The sequence below is a fragment of the Myotis yumanensis genome, unplaced genomic scaffold, assembly GCF_028538775.1.
Source record: "Myotis yumanensis isolate MYYU_CA2020_CCGP unplaced genomic scaffold, mMyoYum1.0.hap1 SCAF_8, whole genome shotgun sequence".
In the NCBI taxonomy this organism is placed as follows: domain Eukaryota; kingdom Metazoa; phylum Chordata; class Mammalia; order Chiroptera; family Vespertilionidae; genus Myotis; species Myotis yumanensis.
Window position 1 is genome coordinate 57,470,945 of NW_027223759.1, and position 27,768 is coordinate 57,498,712.

The 27,768-nt window shown below is 38.5% G+C and overlaps 1 protein-coding gene across 3 annotated transcripts in view; it reads right to left on the reverse strand.

Annotated features, from left to right (window-relative positions):
* Positions 1-27,768, reverse strand: part of GPD2 (glycerol-3-phosphate dehydrogenase 2) — a 140,618-nt gene that overhangs the window by 47,579 nt on the left and 65,271 nt on the right. For 2 of the 3 annotated variants that reach the window (XM_070422955.1, XM_070422954.1), the window contains exons 4-6: positions 18,395-18,519; positions 16,964-17,061; positions 15,582-15,745 (exon numbers count right to left, since the gene is read on the reverse strand). In XM_070422955.1, the coding sequence (XP_070279056.1) occupies positions 15,582-15,745; positions 16,964-17,061; positions 18,395-18,519 (387 nt within the window). Of the gene's footprint in view, positions 1-15,581; positions 15,746-16,963; positions 17,062-18,394; positions 18,520-27,768 lie in introns of those variants that run through there. The other variant, XM_070422956.1, reaches the window with a different exon arrangement.

The following is a 27,768-nucleotide window of genomic DNA, read 5'->3' on the forward strand; positions in this document are numbered from 1 at the left end:
ACTTTATGGCAACTTGCTTTAATGTGGGTCTGTCCAATACTAGAAAAGGCATGATCTGTATATCAAATACAGGTGGTAGAGTGGAAATCAGAGATTGTTTTCCCCAAGCTGTCTATTACTCACTAGCCTTCTAATTCCTGTTGTTTTGTTGGTTATGCTCAACTAGTAACTGCTGTTGCAGCCAGCAGAATCCAATATAATAAAGATGTAATATGCAAATGGTTGTTATGCCAAGAAGCGAAATGACCAACCGAGTAAGGACTGGATCACAGATCAGCAGGAGGGTGGGGCGGAGAGCTACAGGAGGGGGCAGGGCAGCAGGGCAGCAAGCTACAAGGTGGGGGGGGGGGGGCAGGTTGAGCTACAGGAGGGCGGGGCAGTGGGTGGAGAGCTACTGGAGGGCACAGCGAGCTACTGGAGCACAGATTCATGCTTAGGGCTACTAGTGATAAGAGAGTTGATAGGGTCAGGCCCTCTGGTGTCTCTAGAATTTCAAGTTCAGTATCTGGAAAATGTCTAAAATGCCAAAATTCGAAGAGAATTAAGAAAGGAAAATAGTCTGCAGTTTGTAGCTCAAATAATACATGAATTGAGGGAAGGGTACTTACTCCAAATCTGATCTAGAGGAGCAGAGGCAGGGGAGGGGGAAGTTTGGTCATAGACAACCACCCAGCACACAGAAGGCCCTCAACAACACTTAGAGGCAGTCAAGGGCTTGCAGAATAGAGATACTTAGTAGTAATAACCTATAGGGGAGAAGCTAAGTTTCAGACAAATGTTGTCTAATTCAAATGTATGGGGTGAGTTACTTCTATTCACATTTGAGGTGGGGTGGGGACAAGAGATGGTCAGATGTAACAAATTTAAAAAATTAATCTTTAGTGGATGAGGTATTTAATTGTTTCTAGGTATTTATATACTTCAAATATTTAAAATTGTATATTTGTTTCCTTATGTTTATGTTAATCATGTTTATGCTTACCTTCTTTTAAGGAGGGTTTTTTGCTACCTAAATAAAAAAATATATATACTTGAATGGAGAAATACGTTTTTCTCTATATTCATACTTAGGATCATGAAGGTGATTCATAAGGATCATGAAGATACCAGTTTTAAACAAAAATGTGAAAAAGAAATGTACAAGTAGAAGACAGAGGAAAAATGTAAAAATATATATTAATCTTACTTTACACAATACTTTTTTCTTGTTACTAGCATATACTGTTGAGTGTGTGTTTTTAATGCTGCTTGAAGAGACAACTGCTAAAAAAGAAAATCTGAATTTATTTCATTCCCTTAAGGGGGTGATAGTGAATTTATCCGATTTGTAAATCCTTGTAATGATCATGTATTTGTACCCCTTCTTCTACCAAACAGCTTGAGGTAGCTACTGAGGCAAAGGCGTTACACAGAGAAAATTGTCGAAAGAGAAAGAGCAGCCATGGGAGCCTCGTCCGTCTCAGCGCGCTTTCAGCCAGGCTTTGTCCTACTGCATGAATCGCACGTCCATTCACTGCTGCATCCATCAGGTTAAAGTTAGAAGGACCTAAAACTCCTGGGAATATGGAGCTTCTGGTTTACTGAGAGCCTTTGATGCTACCTATCCCTAGTTAATTTGGAGTAATATATTAATCATTACTGACATAAAGTACAAGTTATTTGATTTTGTTCTTAATCTGATGGTTGTTCATCTAATTCTTGTGTGTGTGGTTTTTTTTAATCATGTTCTGCTCAAAAGACGTGTTCCTCTTAATAGGTAGCAAATTACAGATTGGTAACAGTGTTTCCAGAATGCAAGAATACCTATTTGGTTTTGGATAGTAAAGGGGCAACAGCTATGTAAGTTGTGTGGGAAGTCAGTTAGGATGTGTGTGTTTTTAATAGGCAGAACTGAGTTGTTTTTTAAAGTAGGTGTTGTGTGGTTCACGTTTTCAGTGGGCAGATAGGATGGTCTAAGCCAGTGGTCGGCAAACTGCGGCTTGCGAGCCACATGCGGCTCTTTGGCCCCTTGAGTGTGGCTCTTCCACAAAATACCACGTGCAGGCGCACATGTACAGTGCAATAGCCCATTCGTGGCCCATGCGCAGAAGTTGGTATTTTGTGGAAGAGCCACACTCAAGGGGCCAAAGAGCCGCATGTGGCTCGCGAGCCGCAGTTTGCCGACCACCGGTCTAAGCAGTGTTTTATTAATATGAAGTGTGATATGAGTAAGTATTAATAGTCATAATGAAACCAGTTTGAAATTCACAGTCTAAAATAGTGGCCTATTTGGTTCCAGAGAACAGAAGCTACCAAGGTGTTAGGTCTATTTATAAGAACTATGAACCAATAACTTTTTTCCACTGTTTTTCCATGTAACACTACCAAGGTTTGGTTGTAGAACAGATATTGAAACTACAGTGTGGCGCTTTTTTATCGAAGAGATGTTTGTATTACTACTATTTCCTATGCGGTGAGACACCAGCCTGGAATTCCATACCACTACGAAAGCTACTGTGTGGTGTATACAAAACTCCAAATGGATTCGACGACTGTTGTTGTTTTTCTCTGTTTCTTCCTTTTCAAAAAATTTTATCTGAGCAGACTCTCAATCCCTCAAAAGAATGTTAGAAAACACACTAGAGTGGATAAGATCAGTGGGCACCTGGAGAGTCTGCCAACAGATACATGAGGCATTATATTGTCACTTAATCAAGTAGCAAGAGAATCGGTTCCTAAAGAAAGCCTTCTAGCTTTTTATTTCCTATTTCCCACATTCCAGTGGCAAGTATTTCCCCTTCCCTTCTTTTCCAAATGTGACCCGTGGGATCAAATTTCCAAAGGAAAGCTAGTTTGAGACAAACACTTAAGCTTCAGTGTGCAGCACATTTAAATACGGCTTATAGTTCTTGGGCATGTGTTTTCCTAATGTCTCTAAAACAAAAGCTTAAAATCCCTCAACGTCTTAAACCTTGACTGTTAGCTATAATTAATTAGTTTCATGTCTAATATGTTTAAATGTACCATTAATATAAAAATAAAATTTTACTAAGTATATAACTGTGTGCATTAATGTAAAACAGACCCATCTTTTTCTAAAATCATTATAATTAACATGAGCATTTAGTTTGACTAAGCAGATTGCCGTTCAACACAAGCAGATGATATGAACTAGGTTTCAGCAAATTTAAACAAATCAGAGCATGTTTTATATAATGAAAAAATTATGGATTTGCAACTCACAGCCTAATTTTAAAGTCTATATAATAAAAGTAGTGGCCCTAGCCAGTTTGGCTCAGTGGATAGAGCATCAGCCTGCGGACTGAAAGGTCCTGGGTTCAATTCTGGTCAAGGGCACATGCCTGGGTTGCAGGCTCGAACCCCAGTAGCGTGCGTGCAGGAGGCAGCTGATCAATGATTCTCCATCATCATTAATATTTCTATCCCTCTCTCTATTTCTCTAAAATCAATAACAATATGTTTTAAAATAAACAAACAAATAAAAATAAATAAATGTAGTGGATGTGCCATTGTTTTGTAGTGTCCAAAGAAAGAAAGATTGTATTTTCATTTATAAGAAGAAAAATAACTTGAAAATATGGTTTATTGATGGCTAAAGCTGTACTAATGGATATATATTGATCCAAGCAGCTAAGAGCAATAAAATTTAATCCTGTAGAATTTGGGTCTTGTATGCTTTTTAAATTCACCTTTTTAAAACTTTGTGGTTCCTTATACTACTATGGAATAAAATACCCACCATTAGCTGGGGGAAAAAACCAAGGCACTAATATTATCTAAGAAATGGTAAAGGGAGCAAACATAATTATACATATAATATACAGATATGCATACACATACATACATACAATGAAAAGATATACCAAAATTCTTAAAAAACAAAAACCTTATATTTAAGAAGAAGGGAATACGGTAGAAGGCGTAGGGAGAGAAGCTAGCCTTATTTGAATAGTGTTTATATTTATTTTTACCTTGAAACTCTGTACTTTACATAATTATTATGCAAGAGCACAGCTTAAAAAAAAATAAATTCCTGCCTGACCAGCATGGCTCAGTGGTTGAGCATCAAGCTACGAACCAGGAGGTCTCGGTTCAATTCCCAGTCAGGGCACATGCCCAGGTTGTGGGCTCGATCCCGTGTGGGGCATGCAGGAAGCAGCCAATCAATGATTCTGTCTCATCATTGATGTTCCTCTCTCTCTCTCTCTCTCCCCCCTCCCTTCCTCTCTGAAATTAAAAATAAATAAATAAATAAATAAATAAATAAATTCTTAGTGATCTAAAGCAAAATTAAACTGATTTGTTATACTGAGTTAGTGACATAAAAACACTAATAGGTACTATGTCAAGTAGCTTTAAAATACAGTAATCTGTCTACATATCCTCATTGGCAGGCATATACTCTAAGAACAACAACAAAAAATCTTAAGCTACTTTCAGTGATTTTTTTAGAGATATGACTGATGAGGTTAAATAAAAGGCATCTACTCCTGAATTTAAAGTGAAATTATGTCTAAGAATTCATCATGTTTTCTTTTCTTTCTTTTTTTTTTTAATCCTCACCCAAGGATATGTACTAGAAAGAGAAAGAGCGAAAGAAGAGAGAAGCATCACTGTGAGAGAGAAACATCAATCAGGTGCCTTGACTGGGATTGAATCCAAACATAGGTATGTGCTCTGACCAGGAATCAGACCAGTACCTTTTTTTAGCGTAGGGAGCAATGCTCCAGCCAACTGAGCCGCCCACCCAGGGCATGTTTTTCTTCTTTAAACAAAACATTTTTCTTATTTTTTTCTACTCTAAGGCTTAGAAATAATGACCAATGAGTAGCAATGAACATCCATAGCAAAGAGATTATGGTCTCTGATCAGCATCTTGCACAGGAAGGAATCACAGCTGTTGAAGAAACAGTTGCTTCTAAGTCTAGGGCAGGAAAGTTTCAAGAAGAGCCTGAATATAACTTGTGATACCAGATAACACAGAGGTCATCATCCACCGCTGACAGCGTATTAAAAGGGCCAACCCAGAGGCCAGAGATAGGACAATTTGAACATCAATACGTAATGAATTGACACATATCAAATATGTTTGATATCATGAGTGTAGCTGGTAGTCAAAAAAAAAAATTCTCATAACATTTGGAGAATACTGGAACACCAACTCTTTATTTTTCAAAACTAGCAATTAATGGAAAAACTCAAGCATTTATCCAGACATGCTATACAAAATGTAATAAGGTAGGCAAAGAATTGATGCAAGAACATTATAACAAATCCAACATATAAATAAAGAAGGAAAGAGAGTTAGGAAAATACCATGTTGTAGCCTCTTAACCTCTAATGAAATACTATTAATTGATCTAGGCAATGATTATAATGACTGATTTTTTTTTAAAAAAAAAGGAAGATAGAAAGTCACACCAATACCTATAAAGTGTTTTTGATAAAACAATGAGATCCAGCCTCCTTGTAGTTAGCCACCAAAGATGTCCCCCATCTCTCCCCAATAAACTATGCCTCCTATTTTCTTGCTTTTATATTGTCCTACCCCTTAAACCTAGACTGCCCCTTTCATTCATTTTAATTAACAGAATGTGGTAGAAGTGACATTATAACTCCCAAGGTCAGCAGAAGACTTGCATTTAAGCCGTGGTCTCTTGGTACATTCATCGGGGTAAGCTAGCTACGACATAAAGTCTGACTACGTACAAGTCCAGCCTGGCCACGTAGAAAAGCCCCAGTGAGACAGATGCGGAGCTAGCACCAAGCTGTTCCAGCCTTCTCAGCCCAGAAGCTAGACATTTAAGAACAACTCTGGCCTCAGCTGCCAGCTTACTGCAACCATAGAGGGATTCGAGTGAGAAACCCAGCCGAGCCCATCCATCCTCAGAACTCAGAGAGTTCACTGGTGTTTGAAGCCACTAAGTTTGGGTGGCTTACGCAGCAACAGATTAATGGAACTGGCTTAACTACCAATGACCAAGAAATATAGGGAACCGGTAAATAAAACCATAAGGAAACAAAGGAAGTCATGGAAAACCTATTAGGTAAAAAGAATGAATTGACATATATGAACCTTAAATAAGATTTTGGTTTTTTTTATAGATTGATTTTTATTTGATTTGATTTGATTTAGTCAGGAGCTGATTAAGGCTATAAGATTACAGGAGGACATATGTACATGACCTGATATTAAGAAATTATTGTCAAAAAAAAGAAATTATTGTCAAACATCTTAGGTGTGGTTGTATTTTAAAGAACAAATGTCCTTTAAAGATACAAAGTAAAATATTCATGGATGAAATATCTGGGGGCAGTAGGAAGTAGCTAGGAGTATAGATGAAGGTAAGCCATGAGATTCTGTGTTGAAATGGAAAGTTCATTTTATTAATCTCATTACATTTGCAGTTTTTTGTTAAAGTACATGACAGACTTCAAAAAGCCATGATGTTATAATCCATACTTTGTAAAAACTCTTTCTAGCCAAGAAAAAAATCACTTTCACATCCTCACATGTCCAAAATACTGATCCAAATATTCAGCTATGATACTCTTCTCCTTTAAAACAGGGATCAAACTATCCTGTTCCAGCATACATACTGAGCAGGGTCAACTAACATAATTTATGGAGGAAAAAATGGTTTGAAAACTACACTCTGTTCCACAAATGTAAAACATTGTTGGTAGTGGGGACCACGTGTTTGGCATAAGATTTGGCATCCATGCAGTGAACTCTCTCAGAATTCGAAAGCTCAGAACTCTGTCCTTACTGCATTTGGCCCTAATGCCAGGCACAATGTCTGAAAAATAGTAGGAGCTCCATAAATATATATTTTGGATGAGTGAGTAAACTGGGGAGAAGGGGTGATACAAGAGCAATTGCCTTTGATCCTACATCTTTTCAAAAAGGGTCAACTAGCTACAGTGAAAAGTAGATAACTTACATAAATACACCAGACCTACATGCTCAAACAACTTTTATGCATAAAAACCCTACTATTGGTGAATTTAGCACTGTTTTTTAAGCCTTTATATACAGAGCATAATATGGATGACTACTATCTCAGTATCCTACACCTGATCAAATCTACCTTTTAATGCTTTTCATTTTCTTTAATAAAACTAATTATAAGAGAATGAAAGCCTGGTATTTAATACATACTAGTCAAATGAGCAATAAACAATTGCAAACTTTCCTAGGGGCTATTTTGCTCTGTCTCATCCTCAGGAAGCTAAAGCATATGTTAGATGTTAGCCTGGGTGGACAAAAATGTGTCCTATTTATTCAAGGTTTCCTTTGAAGCCACAATTTATAAGTTTTGTTTCTTAGGGGTACATGTCAAACTTCATTTAGCATTAGTTGGTATCCAGATAGATTGAATAGCAAAACGGCAACATTCGGGGGCAAAAAAAAAAAATATATGCCTGCTATATGAGCAATAATGTCAGTTTCATTTATGTAACTCACAGAAAACAAGAGAAGAAATACAATGGAAAACTGATAGTAAGAACTCAAGATAAAAATTATACATTTAATGTATGTGCAGATGGACAAGGAGAACTATTAAAACAAATGTGTTTTAAATTAGTGTCTTAGAGGTGGAAAAATTTTAAAATAAGTTCTTTTAGAATGTGTGTTTTCTAACTCTTAGATTTCAAAAATTATATATTTATGTGGAACATGTTTATCTGCACATGTTCCTTTTTCCTAAGAATGTTTTAAAAACTTATCTGGGGAAAGCTGCAAATTTTAAATTTATAAAGGGACATTAGTGGAACTGATGCTTCCCTTTGGAACATTTTCATGAAAAGAAGAATTTGATATACTGTAGATTACCCATAAAATTGACCCCACTAAAACAATTAATATTTGAATAATGTTCTATAATGTTATTTTACACTTATTAATTCATCTAAACCTTAAAACACCCTATGAGTTAGGTATTATAAAAACCCAAAGTCATAAATGTAAAATGTGGGGCTGAAAAATCAATAAAGTTTGTAAACTTAAGGTGTCTATTTCCATATTATTGTTTCAACCACACTACAATACTGTGGAAAGCAATTCTCAAGTATGATTGTGATGCCTACAATTGTGAGACAAGTTATTGTGGCATTTTCAACATTCTTTTTCTAAGACTCATCTGTTTTGTTCAGCTTCATTCATTCACTTTCAATGCTGTGTTTTACTACACTATAGGTTATTTATTCATTTGTCTCTTGGTAGATGTTTTCATTATTCCTCTTTTGAAATTATACCCAGTGCTACAATGAACTTTTCTGTACTTATCTCCTGGTGGACACTTTGTAAGATTTTCTGGGGCATAAACTTAGTAGGAGAATTACTGAATCACAAGGTATAATATGCATGCTCAACTTTACTACGAGGGTCTAACTGTTTTCCAAAGTGTTCATATCAATTTATATAATTAATCACATTATACTTTTACAAAGTTTAAAAATAAAACGAAACAACAGACTATTTTTAAATATTTACATAATATAAAAAAGAAGACTGTGTGTATGTGTGTGTGTGTGTGTGTGTGTGTGTGTGTGTTATAGTTTTTTGTATGTATCAATATCTATGCAATTTTAAACCTCAGTATGTACAATAATAAGGATCTGAAAAGGAGCCTGGAAAACTGTTGGCAAATAGAACTTTACATTTTAAAATAAATTTATTATATCTTTACTTTAAGATGGAAATAAAAACAATAAATAGGTCTTAATCTATCATGCCAAATTTTGATAATTTTGAGGTTCCCAAGATAGTAAGCCCTCTTAGCCAATAGATTTTGGGTTTGTTTTTTCCTAGACCCCTCCATCAAAGTTCCTGGAAATTGAACCTTGAGAAATAAAGGAAGGGATTTGGTAATGTTTACTCTTCTAGAGGAATTTTTCCTTTCACTGAATACATCTATCTTGATAAGAGTAAAATTAGTCAGTTACCAAAACATAACATGATGACAAATTATCAACCCAGTGGTTCAAAAAAGAAAAATTAAGTCAAGTGTTACAAAAGTATAGCAAATGTCAACATATAACCTCAATATGGATGTTTATTTATAAATACACTAGAGGCCCGGTGCACAAAAATTTGTGCACTGGGGGATGGGGGGGGTCCCTCAGCCCAGCCTGTGCCCTCTTGTAGTCTGGGACCCCTCGGGAGATGACCACCTGCTGACTTAGGCCTGCTCCTCGGGGGGATTGGGCCTAAGCTGGCAATCAGACATCCCTCTGGCAGCCTGGCAGCCCTCGGGGGATGTCCACTTGCCAGCTGGGAGCAGACCTAAGCTGAAGTCGGACATCCTTAGCGCTGCTGAGGAGGTGGGAGAGGCTCCCACCACCACCGCTGTACTGGCAGCCATCAGCCTGGCTTGTGGCTGAGCAGAGCTCCTCCATGTGGGAGCTCACTGACCACCAGAGGGCAGCTCCTGCATTGAGTGTCTACCCCCTGGTGGTCAGTGTGTGTCATAGTGACCAGTCATTCCTAGTCTTTCTGCTGTTAGGGTCAGTTTTCATATTACCCTTTTACTATATAGGATAGAGGCCTGGTGCATGGGTGGGGGCCGGCTGGTTTGCCCTGAAGGGTGTCCCGGATCAGGGTGGGGGTCCTGCTTGGGTGCCTGGCCAGACTGGGTGAGGAGCTGATGGCTGTTTTCAGGCTGGCCACACTCCCTTTAGGGAGGGTGTCCCCACTGGGGTGCCTGGCCAGTCTAGATGAGGGGCTGAGGGTTGTTTTCAGGCTGGCCAAGCCGGCGACGGAAGCTCCCAGCCTCTCCTTTTTTTCTTTTATTTTTTATTCTGGGATTTATTTACCTTCTATAATTGAAACTTTGTTGCTGCTCCAGCTCCGAGGCCAGGGCCTGCTGAAAGCAGGTATCTGGGGTTTGTTTAGCTTTTATAATTGCAACTTTGTTGCTTAGAGTGGAGCTCAAAGCCGGGCTCCAGCTGCCATCTTGGTTGGGTTAATTTGCATATCCTGCTGATTAGCCGATGGGAAGCATAGCGGAGGTATGGTCAATTACCATGTTTGTCTATTATTAGATTAGATATGTATTATTGTGTGTGTGTGTGTGTATATATGTATATATATATATATATATACATATATACACACACATATATGTTACTGTACTTATAGACATTTGAACCATATATAACAGGTTTTATACTTATTTTTAATATATATATTTTTTATTTCAGAGAGGAAGGGAGAGGAAAAGAGAGATAGAAACATAAATTACGAGAATCATTGATCAGCTACCCCCTGCACATCCCCTACTGGGTATTGGGCCACAACCCCGGCATGTGCCCTGACCAGGAATCAAACCATGACCTCCTGAACTACTCAGTCACGCAGGCCAGGCTATAAAAGGACATTTATATGGAATTTGATAGAAATAGATCTAAGTAGGGATTGTAATATTGATAGAAGTAGACCTAAGTAGGGATTCTAATATCTTCTTCCTACAAGTAGTGGATGGTTTTGTGCACCCATGAGGCTCACTCATACCATGTTAGAGGTCACGATACACTTATAAGAACTGCAATAAGAAGCAGGTAACTAAACTTGCATAATAGCACTGCTATTTTGTTTATAAATCCACATCATTCAGTTACTTTTTCAACCTATTTCTATTCCTCTGAAGAAATTGATGTGTCTGTCATATGCAAAGTAGATAACATCCAATTAGTTCAACAATGCTGTTTGCATATCATGTAAATGAGGATTAAAGGCACCATCTTTGGATTTGACTTAAGTTCCAGGATTTCAACAACAAAAATAAAACAGTAAGACCAAAAAATATTACCTTTCTGTTATTGGGTAATTGATTTTTTTAAGCTTTCAAAGCAGATAAAATCAACACCTTAAAAGACTTGTCTTTAGCCCAGGCTTTCTTTATTGAGTGTACAATTGCAGGTGCATGCCTAGAGGAGCAATAGTTTGTTCCTAACAAAAGAGTCTGGATGCCACAATATGCTTCTTGCCAGAGGCATCGTTCCCCAAAGCACAGAGCTAACTGCATCTCCTGCTGTACCTGTAACAATTTAATTGTATGAGTCAGCCTAGTCAAGCATCTCCAGCCCATGACTGGGAGACATGAAATTCATTGTCATTATTGTCCCTGTCATTTTGGATCATTATATCCTGCTGCAGAATTTTCCTCACTCCAGTGCATTCCTACCTCCAGGAGCCAGGGATTATAGCTGAGGTTGGGGCGGGGGCAGGACCATGAACTACATTTACCTCAGGGAAGCCAGAGATTAAATTAGCTTTGCTCTCTCGCCAGCGGAACTCATCTATTAGTATGCTGTGAGTTTTACGTTGGAATAAAAATGAATATTCTAAGAAAACCTGGGTTGTAATTCCCCCTTTGAAACACGGATATAACTAATTTTTATTTACATTAGGAAAGCTAATGTAATTTCTTGTAGGTTGCTGTTTTCATATGCGCACAAGGAATACTTGAGGGCATTATCAGGTAGGAAATAACAGACAACTCTCTGTGTCCATGACTGGACTCGCAAAAGAAAGAATGTAAAGCTGTAATTTTGTTCTCCAGTTGTATCTTAGAGAAGCTTAATGGAGGAATTTAATGGTTTTAAATATTTAATGATTTTTAGTTATATCTCACTTTTTGTGCACTGAATCAGATGACTGGAGTCCAAGAGGAATGGCATCAAAGATCTCCTCTGGGAACAGGAAGATAGAAGTTGACAGAGGAAGACAAAATAAGGTCCGGAGGAGACTTGCTTCCTCTCCACAGCTGGTTCACTTAATCTCACAGCCGGACAAGTCACCCAAGCCTGTCAGGCCTTCAACACTCCTCGCTGACTTGGGAGAGTTGGATCAGTCACACACTCTATCTGGTGAATCCCTGACCAGTGGTCATGGCCATGGTCGGGGTCAGCTGATGGCGCTCTGGTAGGAGATGGCAAGGAGCAGATAGGAAACACTCGGACATGTCTCAGTCAGAAAACCAGTAAGGTGACTGTATGTTTTCTCTAGCAGAATATAAAAAGAAAATATAAGCTTGTATGTCACTTCCTAGTCCAACTTTCATTTCATATGGATTTTACTGAGAAATCTGACATTTACTTTGTCTGCACTGAAAAAAAAAAAAAAAAAGGAAAAGGTAGCTATTCCTCTATATGTGTGAGTTTGTTTTCAGCAGTTAACAACAAAACATGGCAATGGACCATGCCTTTGCTGAGCACAGCCACTATAATTACTACATTTTAAAAAATATAGAATTACTTTTATGACCCTTTGGACTTGTGTGGAGGGAATATATTTTGCCTTAATCATATGCAATGGCCATCTCTATTTATTTAGGATGAAATGTCCTTATGAGTAATTAAGAAAAATTTTTTTACCTTTGTACATTTCATACTTTAGAGGGAACATCTTCAGCTAGCTCAACATCTCAGTATGGAAGGAACCTTAGACTGTCTCAGCCATCAGTCCAAGTGAATGGCAATGTTTTCTAGTCCATCTCACTATATTTCCACACGCCTACATTTCACTTTTCATTGGTGCTGATGTAACTGTCTAATGCAGTGATGGCGAACCTATGACACAAGTGTCAGAGGTGACACACGAACTCATTTTTTTGGTTGATTTTTCTTTGTTAAATGGCATTTAAATATATAAAATAAATATCAAAAATATAAGTGTTTTACTATGGTTGCAAATATCAAAGAATTTCTATATGTGACACGGCACCAGAGTTAAGTTAGGGTTTTTCAAAATGATGACATGCCGAGCTCAAAAGGTTCGCCATCACTGGTCTAATGTATCACTAATAAGAGGTTTTTATTCACAAAACTTCTGGTAGCATTTAAAACTTCTTTCAATTACTTGTGCCACTTTTTTTTTTTTATCATAATCAAGATTTTCCCCAAGATGAGAGGTATAAATATTACTTCTGTTCACTTTAAAATGGTAATTTTGTTATGTGAATTTCACCTCAATAAAATATTTTTTAAATTAAAAAAAGGTTATTTCAAGAAGCTCAAATAGATTTGAAACTATCTGGGTGACTGTTACTACAGTCTCATAATGGTTAGTTATGGAGAATATTTTTTTTTCTTGTTATGAAAGGTTTATGTTATACATTACAATTTGAGACCTTGTTTGCAAAAGTAAATGTTCAGGAAGTTACTTTCCTCTGAAATACTTTGGTAACAGGATGCTGATGTTATTTTTTGATCAAGGGGTAAGGCATTCCTTCCTTTCTCTGAGTATATATTTACGGCATTTAATTCCTTTACCTATATGCTCCCTTTTGTATCTATTTCCATGTTGCTATTTAATTTGCTCATCACCACGTTAGGTAAAACAGGAGTTGTCCTATCTGTGAGCACAGCTGGGAAACCACAGAACTACACTTTGGTTCACATTCTTGTTTGAACTTACCTCAAGAGTGACACAGTTGGACCTGTATCATTTCTGAACACGGATTAAAAGAAAATTATTTCAAAGGACTAGAATATAATTATTTTTACCCTTTCTATTCAAGACTTTAATATTTTAAAATAAATTTTCAAATGTCAACATGAAATTATTTTCATAATGATCTTTAAATTTTTCGGTAATCTTTGCTAAACTCAATTTTGCAACCTATAACAAGCTGTAAAAGCCAATTCTGAATTAAAGAAATTCTTGATCCCCTTGATTCTAATAGGGCCATGTGTTTGTTTGTTTTTTGCGTGTGTGACATAGCTTTCCCTTTAAGAATCTATAATTCATTCGCCTGGCCAGTGTGGCTCAATGGTTGAACCCATGGACCAGGAAGGAGGTCACGTTTCAATTCCCAGTCCCGGCACATGCCTAGGTTTCGGGCTCAATCCTTTGGGGGGAAGGGGGACTGCAGGAGGCAACCAACAATGATTCTCTGATGTTTCTATCTCTCTCTCCTTCTTTCTGAAATCAATAAAAACATTTAAAAAAAAAAGAATTTAAAATTCATAACAATATTAAAGCCAACATAAGACAAGATGCCACAAAATCAGATATGATATCCACTAAGAATCCTCTTAAGGAGATTCAGATATGCACACATTAAAAACAAAACCAAGCAAACAGGAAAAGTAGTTAGCATCCTCACATGAACAAGTCCAGAAGGACTGTGCAGGAGGGATTAGCAGTAAGAGGCAAAGAATACAACCCTTCCACGTCAGGATGAGTAGAATGCCTTCTTACTCCTCCTGGACCAAACCCTCTCAATGTAATCACCCAGTAAACTACAATGGACTAGCATTAGGGTCCGATGCTGAGAAAGCAAATTCACAGTTAAGGTTGTCCTTAACATACAGGTCCTATCAAGGGTACAAAAAGTGTAGATAAGTGCCCCCCGCCCTCCGTCACATTCAGATACTGATGGGCACTGTGAATTTTCTAGCTTTTAATGTTTGTCTAGGACCCTTAACATTTCCCTAATGTTGCTCCTAGGACATTTTCTTGAGTTTGTCCCCATTGCACATACACTTTTTGTATTCCCACATGAAAGCCTAACAGACAGCTAAGTAGATTCAGAAACCTAACACTTGGGGGAGGTAGGATGGTCTTGAGGATATACTATACTATGAAGTAATATAAATATCAAAGCCTCCTAAATATATATATTTCACACTAAGAGTTTAGATACCTAACATGAAATACAAACATCACATAATGGAGATTTAAAAAACTCACTGAGCTATAGAACCTATTGTGTCACAAAATTTCTAAGACTTTTTGAACATATACAATATCTATATCCAGTTATTTCCTTATAAATAAACATCTTTGGACTATTTGCTAATTCCACACACCCTTTAAAACTATAAAAATTTTCACAAATGGCTTTTCCTGTTTTACTTTATGCTGTATTGTGGTCCATCTGGAAATATAAGTGGTGAGTTCCTTCAAATAAAAGTATACAAAATTATATTGCTCACACACAAAATGAACATTGAACACAGGGCAAATGGATACTAAATAATGTCACTATTAGAAAACATCCAACAACAATAAAATAAGCAATAAAAACAGAGGGGTTGGTTTAATAAATGCAATGTTCATCCACCTTCATCATAAATTCTATGTTCAAGAATTGTGTCCTGTGCAAACTACAAACTTGTCCATTTCTGCCCAGGGGGCATTTTTCTCTGGGTTTCTAACCCCTTGAAAATAGAGGTTCCATCTAGAAAACCTAACAGATCCTCAGCTCCTTTCAACATTGTAATATATTCATTACATGTAATATAGTCACTGGCAAACATATAACCAATTAAATGACATGAAGGTGGGGTCCAAATTCATAATGAGGGAAAATGGACCAAACCAACCATAAGATACAAAGTAGAAACCCAAGCAGAAAAGAAATATGCAAAATTACACATATGAAAAGCAAAACACAATGTGGAGGTTTTTAGCTAGTATCGGAGAAAATGGTGAGTGGGTGTGTCTATTTGTGTGTTGTGTAAGATTCACATTAAAATTAAGAATGCAAAACTATCCCATTAACAATATACTGTAAGGGTCATGAGTGAGAGTAAAGTATCTTGTAAAACAAAACAAAAGAAACACATACCGTCATAGTAGACAATTGCTCCTACCAGCCTGTCCTTCTGAAGCATTGGGAAATGCTCCAGGGCTCTCGATTTGCTGAGGATGTAACTGCTTTTCAGGCAGTTACTTCCTGCCACCAGGTCGTACATTTTGATTCCTACCCAGTAGTAAGGTAACTGCCACCACCTACAGCATAAAAAGGGGAAAAGGTAGGAGCATTACAGAATGTCGCTTTAAGTTCTTAGATACGTTTCATTTAAGAAAAGCAAAATATGGCTAGAAGTGTACTGTGAAAGAAACAGAACCGCACCGCTGTTGTTGACAAAAGCCCAGCTGAACTATGTAAGTGAATGAATCAGTGAGCCTTCCAATGAATCACCTGGAAGACAATGGTTCTTGACCTCGTTGCATTTTAGAATTCTCTGGAGAGTATCAAAAATAAATACAGATGCCTAGGCTTCACATGTCTAGAGATTGATTTAGCTAAACTAGGAAGGGGCCTGGGGGACGGTAATGGATCCCCAGGGTGGGGAATCACTGGCTTAAGGTGTCCTAAGCAATCTATGACAAAATATGGACAACTATAAAATCTGTTTCTAGGTCCACCACAACACTCATGGCTAACAAAGTTAGAGAATCCACTTCCTCATATTACCTATACTCTAATTTAAGGCAACTTTATGAATAGCTTTAACACTATCAGGAAAATGGGTTTTATAATTTATAATCTGACACTTTTTAAAAAAATGTTTTGTTTATTGATTTCAGAGAGGAAGGGAGAGGAAAAGACAGAAACATCAATGATGAGAGAGAATCATTGATAGGCTGCCTCCTGCACGCCCCACAGTGGGGATGGAGCCTGCAACCCGGGCATGTGCCCTGACCAGGAGTTGAAACAAGACCTCCTGGTGCAGAGGTCGATGCTCAGGCACTGAGCCATGCCTGCCAGCAATATCTGACACTTCTAAACAAAGTTTGGGTTAATGCACATATTGAAAATGACCCAGAATGATTTAGGTTTGGAGTTGGTACATACTAGGCTCAGATTTTGCAGCAGGATACTTTGGGGCTCTGCATTTTAGTCTTCAAATGGGCCTCTTACGTTCCTCAAAGCAAATCTATATCCTGCCAGAAACTGCCGTGAGAAATTACTAATTATAAATACAGAACACAGCTCCCTTTGCCTTCAAGATGTAGCCTTTGGAGGTTGGTCAGTAGGGAGTGACTTAGGAAAAGCCACACTTTTAAATACAACAAAGGAAAGTATTTGAGCATGATTAAAGATTGCGACTAATTAAAACCACGTTAAGAAATACAAACTGAGGGAATATTTCCATTAAAACTGTGTTGTTCTCTATTAACCTCAGATAAGCAAATGTGTATAGATGCTACCAAAATGCTTACTTGTAAACTGGAAGCATTATAGGCAACGGAGCTGATAAATGGGGAGCAATTTCTAGTAGGTTGGCACGCTCGTGAAGGGCTTCTTTTACCATCCTATACTGAAAAGCAAAACAGAGAAAATTAGTTTGGCAGTAACAGATCATAATATTTTCAAATGGCAAATAGACACCCTGCCAACTGATTGATACACAGAAACCTCTCTACCTCTGAGCGAGGGTAGCTCCCTCCTAATCAGATTTCTAATAATACATCATGCTGTCAACCGGGGAGATTTTTTAGAAACCTTAACTCTATTTGCATAGGAGAAAAACATGCTGTCAGAGCTCCCAGGTGTAAGATATTTTCCTGACTGGAGTTACAAGATTATTATAACAATTTATCTTGCATTCTCTATATTGTCCCTTTTCTCAGTCCCCTGTAATATTTCCCTGTGTAAGAGACAACAGATTGTTCAAATGCATGCTACACATCCCCTTCTGGCCTCCACTACCCCAAGCAGAGATGATGCTTAGGAGTTGCACAGTATTTTATAGATTATTACAAAAAAGCTTATCTCTTTACTCCTTTGGTCCTTATTATACCCCTCTGAAGAACCAGCATTACAAGTATGATACTAATTTTACAAATGAGAATACCGAGGCTCCTAAAAGTTGAGTAAGTAAACTGGAACACATGCCAAGCCATCTGATTCTAAACCCTATGCTCTTTTCCTTGCAGCCATCACGATGTCGCAGAGACACCTAAGAAAAGGGACAGATTCACAAGTGACAATGTCAAGTTAGTGCTGCTGTGTTTTTCCCTTACAGAAGACAGATACGGAGTTCAGCTGATTTTTTTTTTTTTTTAGCCCTCTGGGAAATGTCATCTTCCACACTGCCTTGGCAGTTTTCAAGTGGTGGCAGACTGGACACAATAATGTGTGACATAAGAAAAGCATGACTCAGATCATCTTTCCTTCAGAATATGTCAGCGACAAGATTAACGTATGGCTGCAGTTTCAGTTCAGAGGATCAATTTAATACCCCTCCACCCCACCCCCGTATTACAGCACAGTAATACAGAGTAATACTTCCCCTGTGTTACTCCGGGGACGTAGCAATTTGGTGGCTATTGGCAAACAAAAACAAAAAAAGAAAGAAGAAAAAAAAAATAAAACAATCACCGTTGTTAAAAGGCAACACCTCCAAAAGTGATTTTGTAAATCTGCTGCTTTGACATGCCAGTGCAGAAAAAGCCCCCGATCGCCCATAAACATAATACCACAGGAAAGAGCCGGCACACCTCTCCTGAAAGACATTCCAGCAGACTACACTAAATAGGTATTTCCAACAGGAAGAAATGTTAGGAGCCATTAAAAAAAACAAACTGATTTAATTGGGTAGAAAAAAGCATAGTCGCAATTTTTGTTTAACAACCAGCATACACAATTACCTGCTCAATATCCAACTTCATGATAGCCTTCTGAAGATATCTCACACCACCATGGATCAATTTAGTGCTTCTGCTGCTGGTCCCCGATGAGAAATCATCTCTTTCTACAAGGGCTGTTTTTAGTCCTGTGTAACCAGAAAACCAAATTAACTTCTTAAATTACACAATTTGTATGTAATTCATTAAAGGCGCTTCTCCAGGGTAGAGACAATCACAAGAAAAATTACTCTGAACATGGATAAATTTGTATTCCAAGTGCAGTACACTGTCTATATTATAATGAAGAGATTTTAGTCTCTTCCTGGGGGAAAAGTCAAAGCAGAACTAGAAGCATATTAAACGGTGAATGAATCACAACTAGGAAATATTACAGTACAATTTCATGGCAGTAACAAACTCTGGTGCTTTTAGAGGGTCCAAAGAGAGCCTGCACCCATCTTTACCCAGGAGGCTAACTCAGTCATTTTCACAAGTCCTTCTGGAACTCCCATTCATCCCTCGCTACAGGAGTCCAGGCATGGTCCAGCCCCACATCTCCAATCTACTCTAATGCATCATCAATGAGTCTAGACTAGCCCTCGTATGTGCTGGCTCCTATTTCTAGAATGGTGTCTTAGAGGTTATAAAATGGGAAAAGAGATCAAAGCTATCACAACAGAAGAAGAAGAAAATTAAGCCCTGATTTTGAGGAGTTCCTGGTCTCATGTAAGACATCCAAGCATAATATTGTGGACTTACAAAGAAAAATACAAGCCGGAACAAATGAACCCAAGGAAGGACAATATTCTTGGTAAAGGTGAGGCTGAGCAAAGAAAGGTCAGTTCCAGAAGCCGTCCCCCTCCCCGCCCCCTTTCTGTGAGGGCTGCAACAAATCTCTTAGAGATTAAATTAGTTTGGTTTGGTTTGGTTTTCTTGCAGAGACACCCCTATCTCTCCAGGATTGGGTAGGAGCAGCAGCACTGTGAGGCCCATACACTAGTTAGAGATGAAATTCAAAACTTCAAAAGGCCCAAAGTATATATCAACACCCAGCCATGAGGAATTTTCATGGCCTGGCATACTCTTGGGGATGAGAGAATGTCATGGAATCCAATTACAATGAGAATATGTAACTGGAGCAGTTTGGGCTCACAAAGCTCATATAAGAGAACTTGTGCGTGTATTCAATTCAGAGCCATTCATTACATTTAATACCAAAGGGTCGTTTTTATAACTTTTAACAGTTTAAATATCGTACCCAAATGTCATCATAAAATCAGGCCAATTCCCTTGACTCAAAAGGACAAAATATTTGGAAGCCGTGGAGAGGAAAGAAGAGAACTTTGATTCCAAGGGCAAAAAGTGCTAATGCTCTAACTAAGGAGCTAAATAACACAGAAATTACAGGTATCATAGACCCAGGTCCCTCTTTTAAGCATTTATGCCAGAGAAAGATCTGTAAAATTCTCAAGTATGAATACCCTATCAGAATTTAGTAAATGTAGTACTGGGTGTATTATAAAAAAATAAACTATATCAAATTAGTACTTAAGAATATTGAGAGCTTAGTGCCAACTTAGAGCTAAGGGACGATGCCAGAAATGAATTAGGCATGGACTGAGGCCTCAAGTAGCTCCCAGGCCAAAGAGAGGCGCAGAAAGTGTCTCCGGATTTCATAGGTACCACATTTGAAAATACAGAGGACTCTTACCTTACTCTGGCTTAGCAGGTAAATTCAGGACATAAGCCTCAAAGCAGTGTAATCAAGATTATATTTGTATTCTCTTGCAAATGCACTGTCTTGGTGAGCTATATCACCTTGCCTTAGTAAGTCCAACACAGAGTTTTTCCAGCTCTAAAATAGACTGTTTCTCTTCAGTTGTGATCAGATTGGGGGTGGGGTGGGGGGTGGGGGGATGTGACTTTCAAATGACTTTTAAGAGCCAGATTGTATAACATATACCTCTCTTTCAACCTCGGAACCACAGTCTTGGCACCGACACGCCCGTACCATGAGAGAGGCAGGAACATAAGACTGAGAACGGTCAAGCAGCCTCCAAGCCAGCCCCTGGCTCCCTGCGTGGGCCTGCCCAAAGGCATCCTGCTGGCTGTGGTAGAGGGCATCTTAGTGCCCTATAATGCCCACTTTCTGGTGTCTAATCCCCCACCCTGGTGTGTGGGCTGGACCTCGTGCCTTGCTTCTAATGAGTGGGGCACAGCAAGAACGATGGCACGTGACTTCTGTATTAAGTTACAAAAGACTGACTCTCCTTGTCCTTTCTATTCGCTCAGAAGAAGCAAGCTCCCATGTTGAGTCAAGGAACTGCAGGACGCCCCAGTCAGCAGGTCATGAGGAATGGAGGCCTCGGGCCAACAACCTGTGAGGCCCTGGTCCTGCCAACAAGCATGTGACTCGCTCGGAAGCACTGCATCCTGTGAGAGGCTCCGAGCCAGAGGCAGGCCAGGGCACACGCAGATGCCTGGCCCCCTGAAACTGGGATAATAAATGTGGTTTCAAGCCACTGCATTTTAGGGTAGTTTATTGATGGCGCAATTCCCTCTAAGAACAAGAACGACAGCCAAGGCAGGAGTTTTTAAATACCTAGGATGGGTGTTCAAGAAAGGCTGAGTCTACAGAGGAGTGTGTTGCAGAGAGATGGAGGGAAAGTGGATCAGTGGCCAAGATCAGCTTAAGCAACAGAAAGGCAGATGCTTGAATTGGCCCAACTTCTGTAGGAGCCACTTGTCCCTCCTCAGGGGCTGGAGTGTAGGGTTCAAGGGGCGATGGGAAGGACCCGGGGGGCGGCGGTGGGGGGTGGGGGGGAGTGGGGGGCACGGAGAGGTAAAAGGCCTATCACAAATAAAGGCATAATAGCATCATAAATGTTCTAGTTCATCTCAGCAGTGATAGAGCTTATTGATTTCCATAAAGAAGTAACGTCTGAAAAGAAAAGAAAGAAACAAAAACTATTTCTCATAAAATCTTGAACTGGTTGAATGAATTACCTAAACGCAGAGAGGCCAGCCCTTCACTGCCAGCCATGTGGGGAGGCATTCTCTCTGCTCTGAAGGAAGGCCTTTGTGAGCTCCTCAAAGACAGCCAGGAGTAGAGGCTTTCGTCTACTTTGGGGCAGGATCCTGTCCTGTGGGCCACTGTCTCACAAGTGAAGTAATACCCAGTCTCCTCAAAAGGAAATGCCTCTGAGAACATGGCTTAAAGGCATGGATCAGTTTGAGAAGCAAATGCTTCCTTCGAAAGTACAAGATCTGGCATCAGCCCAGCTGGTGTGGCTCCATGGTTGAGCATCGACCTATGGACCAGGAGGTCACAATTCGAATCCTGGTCAGGGCACATGCCCGGGTTGCCGGCTCAACCCCCAGTAGGGGGCGTGAAGGAGGCAGACAATCAATGATTCTCTCACATGAGCATGAACTTGAATCCTGTGCTCAGTCACCAGGTATCTGTTTGGAAGAATAAGGGTGTGTTTGCTGATTTTTTTTTTTTATCGTTACAAAAAGAGGAATAAAACTGAAAATCTTCCAGAGGTTCTCATATTGTTTTTGAGAAATGCTACTGTGCTGCCTATCAGGAGAACCACCAAAGTGTTTTAAGCTGAGAAATCAGATGAATGTTCTAGAAAGATTTCTCTAAGAGTGGGCCTGGAGGGCAGGGCTGCAGGAGAAGAGCTGGAGGCAGGAGGGCATTTAGGGGGACCCGCCAGAGCAGGAGCAGGGCGGTGATGATTCCAGCCTTACAGGGCTAAAGATGATATTGGAGCGGGATAGGAAGAGAGAATTTTATGGACCTGTGTTAACAGAATACTTTTTTTTTTTTTTCCTTTCCCAAACTGACAGTGTGAGGCAGGGAACTACTCTAGAAATTAGCAAGCCATCTCAGGAAGATATTTCAGGATAGATAAGTGAGACCTAACACTTTAAAGCCTCAAAACTGCTTTTGCAAGTATTGGACATTTTAAAAAGTTATTCACATGTACGTATGTGAGAAACCCTAGTGAATACCAACAAAAGTTAAAATGGGCTTCTCTGTCAAACCACGCTGTTTTTCTTGTCCCATTATTTCCAGCGTCATATCATCAAGCTACCTACCAGGATTCCTGGTGAGAAATGGTACTGCTCCTTCCAGAGCAAAAAACATAAAAATCAAATTGTAGCTACATTGATATATTAATGTAATGTAAAAGCATTACCAAAAGTTTTTTGGAATCACAAAAAAACTAAATAGTCTAGAAAAAGAAATATTTTTAAAAATTTAAACTGATGCTATATGCTAAATGTTCTGAATTTCTTATCTTGGTTGACAAGAATGATAGAAGCGGAGGGGGGGACAATGTAAAGTCAAGACATTACTAGAAGTTATAACCGTTTCTCAAAATACATTCCTTAGCTGATTAACCATTATCTAACACTAGAGGCCCAGTGCACGAATTCATGCACCGGTGGGCTCCCTCTGCATGGCCTGTGAGATCTGGCCGAAACTGGCTCTCCAACATCCCCCGAGGAGTCCCAGATTGAGAGAGGGTGCAGGCCAGGTTAAGGGACCCCACCAGTGCATAATTGGGGCCGGGGAGGGACACAGGAGGTTGGCCAGCCAGGGAGGGACCACAGGAGGGCTCCAGGGCATGTCCAGCCCATCTTGCTCAGTCCCAATCAGCCAGATCCCAGCAGTAAGCTAACCTACTGGTCGGAGCATCTGCCCCCTGGTGGTCATAGCAAGTGGTTGAACGGCCTTAGCATATCATTAGCATATTGTGCTTTGATTGGTTTAACAGACGACTGGACAATCAGACACTTAGCATACTAAGCTTTTATTATATAGGATGTTCCTTTCTGTTCCACCTCTCAAAATGCAAATTTTTTCTCCCCTCAAAAATTATTGATCTGAAGAAAAACAAAATACTGATCTAAAATTAAGAGTTTAGTTTTCCGATACATTAAGCATAAAGCAAGGAAGTAAAAAGAGGGTGCTGTTTTATCTTCTCAAAAAGAATGAACAGTATTTTTACGTGACAATCAATGCTAACATTTTGTATTCTTAAGGAAAACAAATTTGAAGGACATCAGAAATAATGTCCCCAGGCTTCAAGCCTCTACTCCTGGCTGTATTTGAGGAGCTCACAAAGGCCTTCCTTCAGAACAGAGAGAATGCCGCCCCACATGGCTGGCAATGAAGGGCTGGCCTCCCTCCATTTAGGTAATTCATTCAACTAGTTCAAGATTTTATAGGAAATAGTTTTTGTTTCTTTTCTTTTCAGATGTTACTTCTTTATGGAAATCAATAAGCTCACTGCTGAGAGGAACCAGAACATTTACAATGCTATTATGCTTTATTTGTTTTTATTATTGATTGCTTTTAGTAGGTATTCTCAGAAATTTCATGACAGTGGTGAAGTATTAATAATGGAGTAAAATTACTCTGAAATTCTTAGGTGAAACAATAAAAGGATTAGCTCTAGTTGAAGAACAAAGCCACCTTGAACTCTACCTTTCAGCCCATCTCTTAGCAAGTTAAAATTGTATCTTCTGTGTGGGGCATGGGTGTGAACTAAATACAGCTCTTTATAGCTTTGCCTATAGACTTCAATGAGAAGGTCCAGCTACCAAGTACTTCCAAGTAAACCAATTCATGGATCAGCTACGCTGGGTGGCCGCCAGTGTAGTCAGTGGTTGAGCATTGACCTATGAACCAGGAGGTCATGGTTCAATTCCAGGTCAGGGCACCTGCCCAGATTGCGGACACAGTCCACAGTGTGGGGCATGCAGGAGGCAGCTGATCAATGATTCTCTCTTATCATTGATGTTTCTATCTCTCTCTGCCTCTCCCTTCCTCTCTGAAATCAATAAAAATATATTAAAAATTAAAAATAAGACAGCTGGATGAAGTGATCAACCCAATAAGTCTAGTTATATAGATCACTCCATAAGTTATATAAATGTCTAATCAGGGTTATACACCTAAAACTAGTATAATATTGTATGTTAACTGTAATTGAAATTTTTAAAAGTTTTTTTTAATTTAAAATAAGAGAGTTGGATGAATATAGATGGATAATTACCATCTAAGGGGAGGAATGATACGACATTTAACTTTCACAGCATAAAATAGAACAGAAGTATATTTTAATGCCTTTTACTGATTATCTTATTATGCATAAAAACATGCTCAATATAATAAATGCAAAAAAGTAAGGAGAACAAAATAAAACTCTCCTGTAATCACACCACTCAGAGACAACCACAGTTGACATTTGAGTGTTTAAATGTTCACATTTTCTATGCATGTATATGATCACATACATACATACATTTTTCCAAATTAGGATCATATGATGTATTCCTTTTTTTTGGTTTTTCATTTAACAATATTTAGTGTAAACAACTCTCCATGTCAATAAATATTTTCCTATTATTTCATTTTAATGTGTGGATAATACTACACTATATATTTACAATGATTTACTTATTCGATTTTGGGTTATTTCCTACCTCGTGTCACAGATAGAACTGCAAGATTATATTTTCATTTAAACTCCACATCTTTAATTAATTCACTAGAATAAATTTTTAGATATGGCATACTTTAGCTATTTTTCAATAGAAAGGAAAGAGTAATCCCTATGAAATAACCATCACAGGCATCAAGGTAATAACACACAAATCTAAAAATTGATAGATTCTGTACATTGGACTATAGAACGGGTATTAATGCCATATATCCCATGAAAGAAAAATGATATTATTTAAGGAAAGGGGAGTTTATCTATCTTCAGAAAAGCTTTGGGCACTTACCCTTGTATTTCAAAAAGTCATTGCCATTAATAAGAAAAAGGACTAACCCAAAGGCTAAACATTTTAAATGAAGGATCAGTTTCTCTAAAAAATAACACTCCTGTAAAGCTGCAAAGTAATCCTGGCTTTTTAATCCTCCTGATCAGAATCCTGTGCTTTGGACTAGTATTTTCTAACAGTGAATGTTAGCGTTTTATAGAATTGTATAATATTGGATTATTTAGTACCTATTTCTATTTTTATATTAGAAAACAGATAAGCCATTAATGGAGATACTTTGTGAAGTTAGAACATATCATTAGCATACTCTGTTTTCCTTAAAAACACAGCAGGCTCAAAAATTTATTAAGCCATAGCATTAATTGTAATAATATAATTTCATGAAAATAAGGGAGTTGCTATTGCTGCTTTTACTTTTTACTTTCCTATATAATAAGAGGCTAATATACAAATTGTCCCCTCAGGAGTTTGACCAACCAGGAGTTCGAGCCCTCACTATGATGTGTGCTAACCACCAGGGGATGGACGAAGGAAGACCCTGGCCGGCAGCTAAGAGCCGAGGGAAGGAAGGCCCCGATGGCCGGCCAGGTCTACGGACCCTATCTGTACATGAATTTCGTGCACCGGGCCTCTAGTTTTATTATAAAAACAGCCAATGTTCAATGAGAGGAAGAATATCCAAATAATACGGAAGCACGCAAAGAGAGAATAATACATCGCTGGCTTCCTAGTTATAAAACCCAGAGGTAACCAAAGTTAATTTAAAAGTCCCCCCTGTATCTTACTAGAAACTTTCCAAGCTTATGAAAGTATACAACTTGTATACTGCTTAGCTTTAAACACAAATACAATTAACAAACTCACTCTTCATAACATGTTTTTTGGTGTGTGTTTTTCACAACTTGTTTTTCAACTTACAATATAGTTTACCCATTTTCCCTGTAAGTACTTATAAATGCTTTTCAATAACTGAATATACCTAATTTATTAATCCAGGCACCCATTTTTTGCTATTATAAATTTTGGTATAAATAGAAATTTGATCAATATTGCATTGTTAAGTCCAGCTTTGAACTCTTCTAAACACAAAGAAAATTATATGTATAAACACTCCAAGGACCAGAAACGTAGCGGTAGCAGAGACCCAGAGCCGAGTGGTCAAGCCCCCACAGCCTCTGTCTTGCTGGCTCTGGGGTTAGAAACAGGCAAAGGAAACCAAGATTTCTGTTCCTAAAGGGTAAGAGGAATAGAAGTCTCCCAGGAAGGAAAGGTAAAGATGCCAGATTAGCACTTGAATGCAAGGATTGAAGAAAGGCTCCGGCTCTTGTGAAAGGCTCCTCCTAACCACTGTCTGGGCTGTGCACTATCAGCTGGGCTGTGCCCAGGAGGCAGGAAGACAGACAGCCGGAGAGCAGCACCTGTACCACCAGCTGGTTTGCAGGGTGCCCCAGAGCAACAGAGGAGCAGGAGCCTCACTTTGGTTCTGGGAAAGTCTCTGATGGGCCTGGATGGTGGTAGCAACTCTATCTATAGAGGTGAAGGTCTGGAAACAGAAAGTGATACTCATTGTTTTAATACAAAAGAGGGAAACGATGAGGAAAAAGTAAAGTAAAAAACAAGATACTAAATAAATGCATGTGGAATCAAATAAAGGGAAATGGATCAAATTCACCTTTAAAAGGTAGATTCTCTCTATTTGGAATAAAAATCCAGGTATATGCAGTGTACCATAACATACTAAAGCAATAGATGTAGAAAAGTTGAAAATAATTATGGCACAAACCCTTTTCGATGTTACAAATATTTCCCGTTATCACATGTTTGTTATAATTCTGCTATAGATAAAGTTTTATATTTATGAAATTAAATTTAGCAGGATTTTCCAAAAGAAAAATGGCTTTATTGGTGTCTTGCTTAAAAGGATCTTTCCTACTCCATTTTTAAAAAAAAATTGCATATACTTTCTTATAATAGTTTTATAGTATTTTGTTAAATCCTTGATCCACATGGATTATGATCAACGTGATCTTGGATTATGATAAAATAAATCTTGGATTCCTTTGACTGTTTCTAACCCCAGAGCCCAGCAAGACAGAGGCTGTGGGGGCTTGACTACTCGGCTCTGGGTCTCTGCTACCGCTACATTTCTGGTGTGTGTGTGTGTGTGTGTGTGTGTGTGTGTGTGTGTGTTTGGGGAAGTGGATACTCCAGCACCACTTATTAATAACTAGTAATGACAGACCTGAAATGTTGTCTTTACCATATTCTAAATTATATGTATTTAGATTGATTTTAGAATTTTACTTTTGTTCACTGATCCCTCTATTCCTTTAAAAAAAAATTATTTTAATTAAACTAGCTTTAGAAGAACTTTAATATCTGACCGATCTCTATCTTCTTTATCATTATTCTTTTTCAAAATTAATCTAGTAAATCTCATAGGCTTATTTTTCCAGATAAACTTTAGCACAAGTTTCTCTACTCCCGCCAAAGAAAATCACTGTATTAATTAAAATTACATTAAATCTGCACACTAACTTTAGTAGAAACTTGCAATCTAGTCTAATTAGCAGTGTCCAGAAAACTTT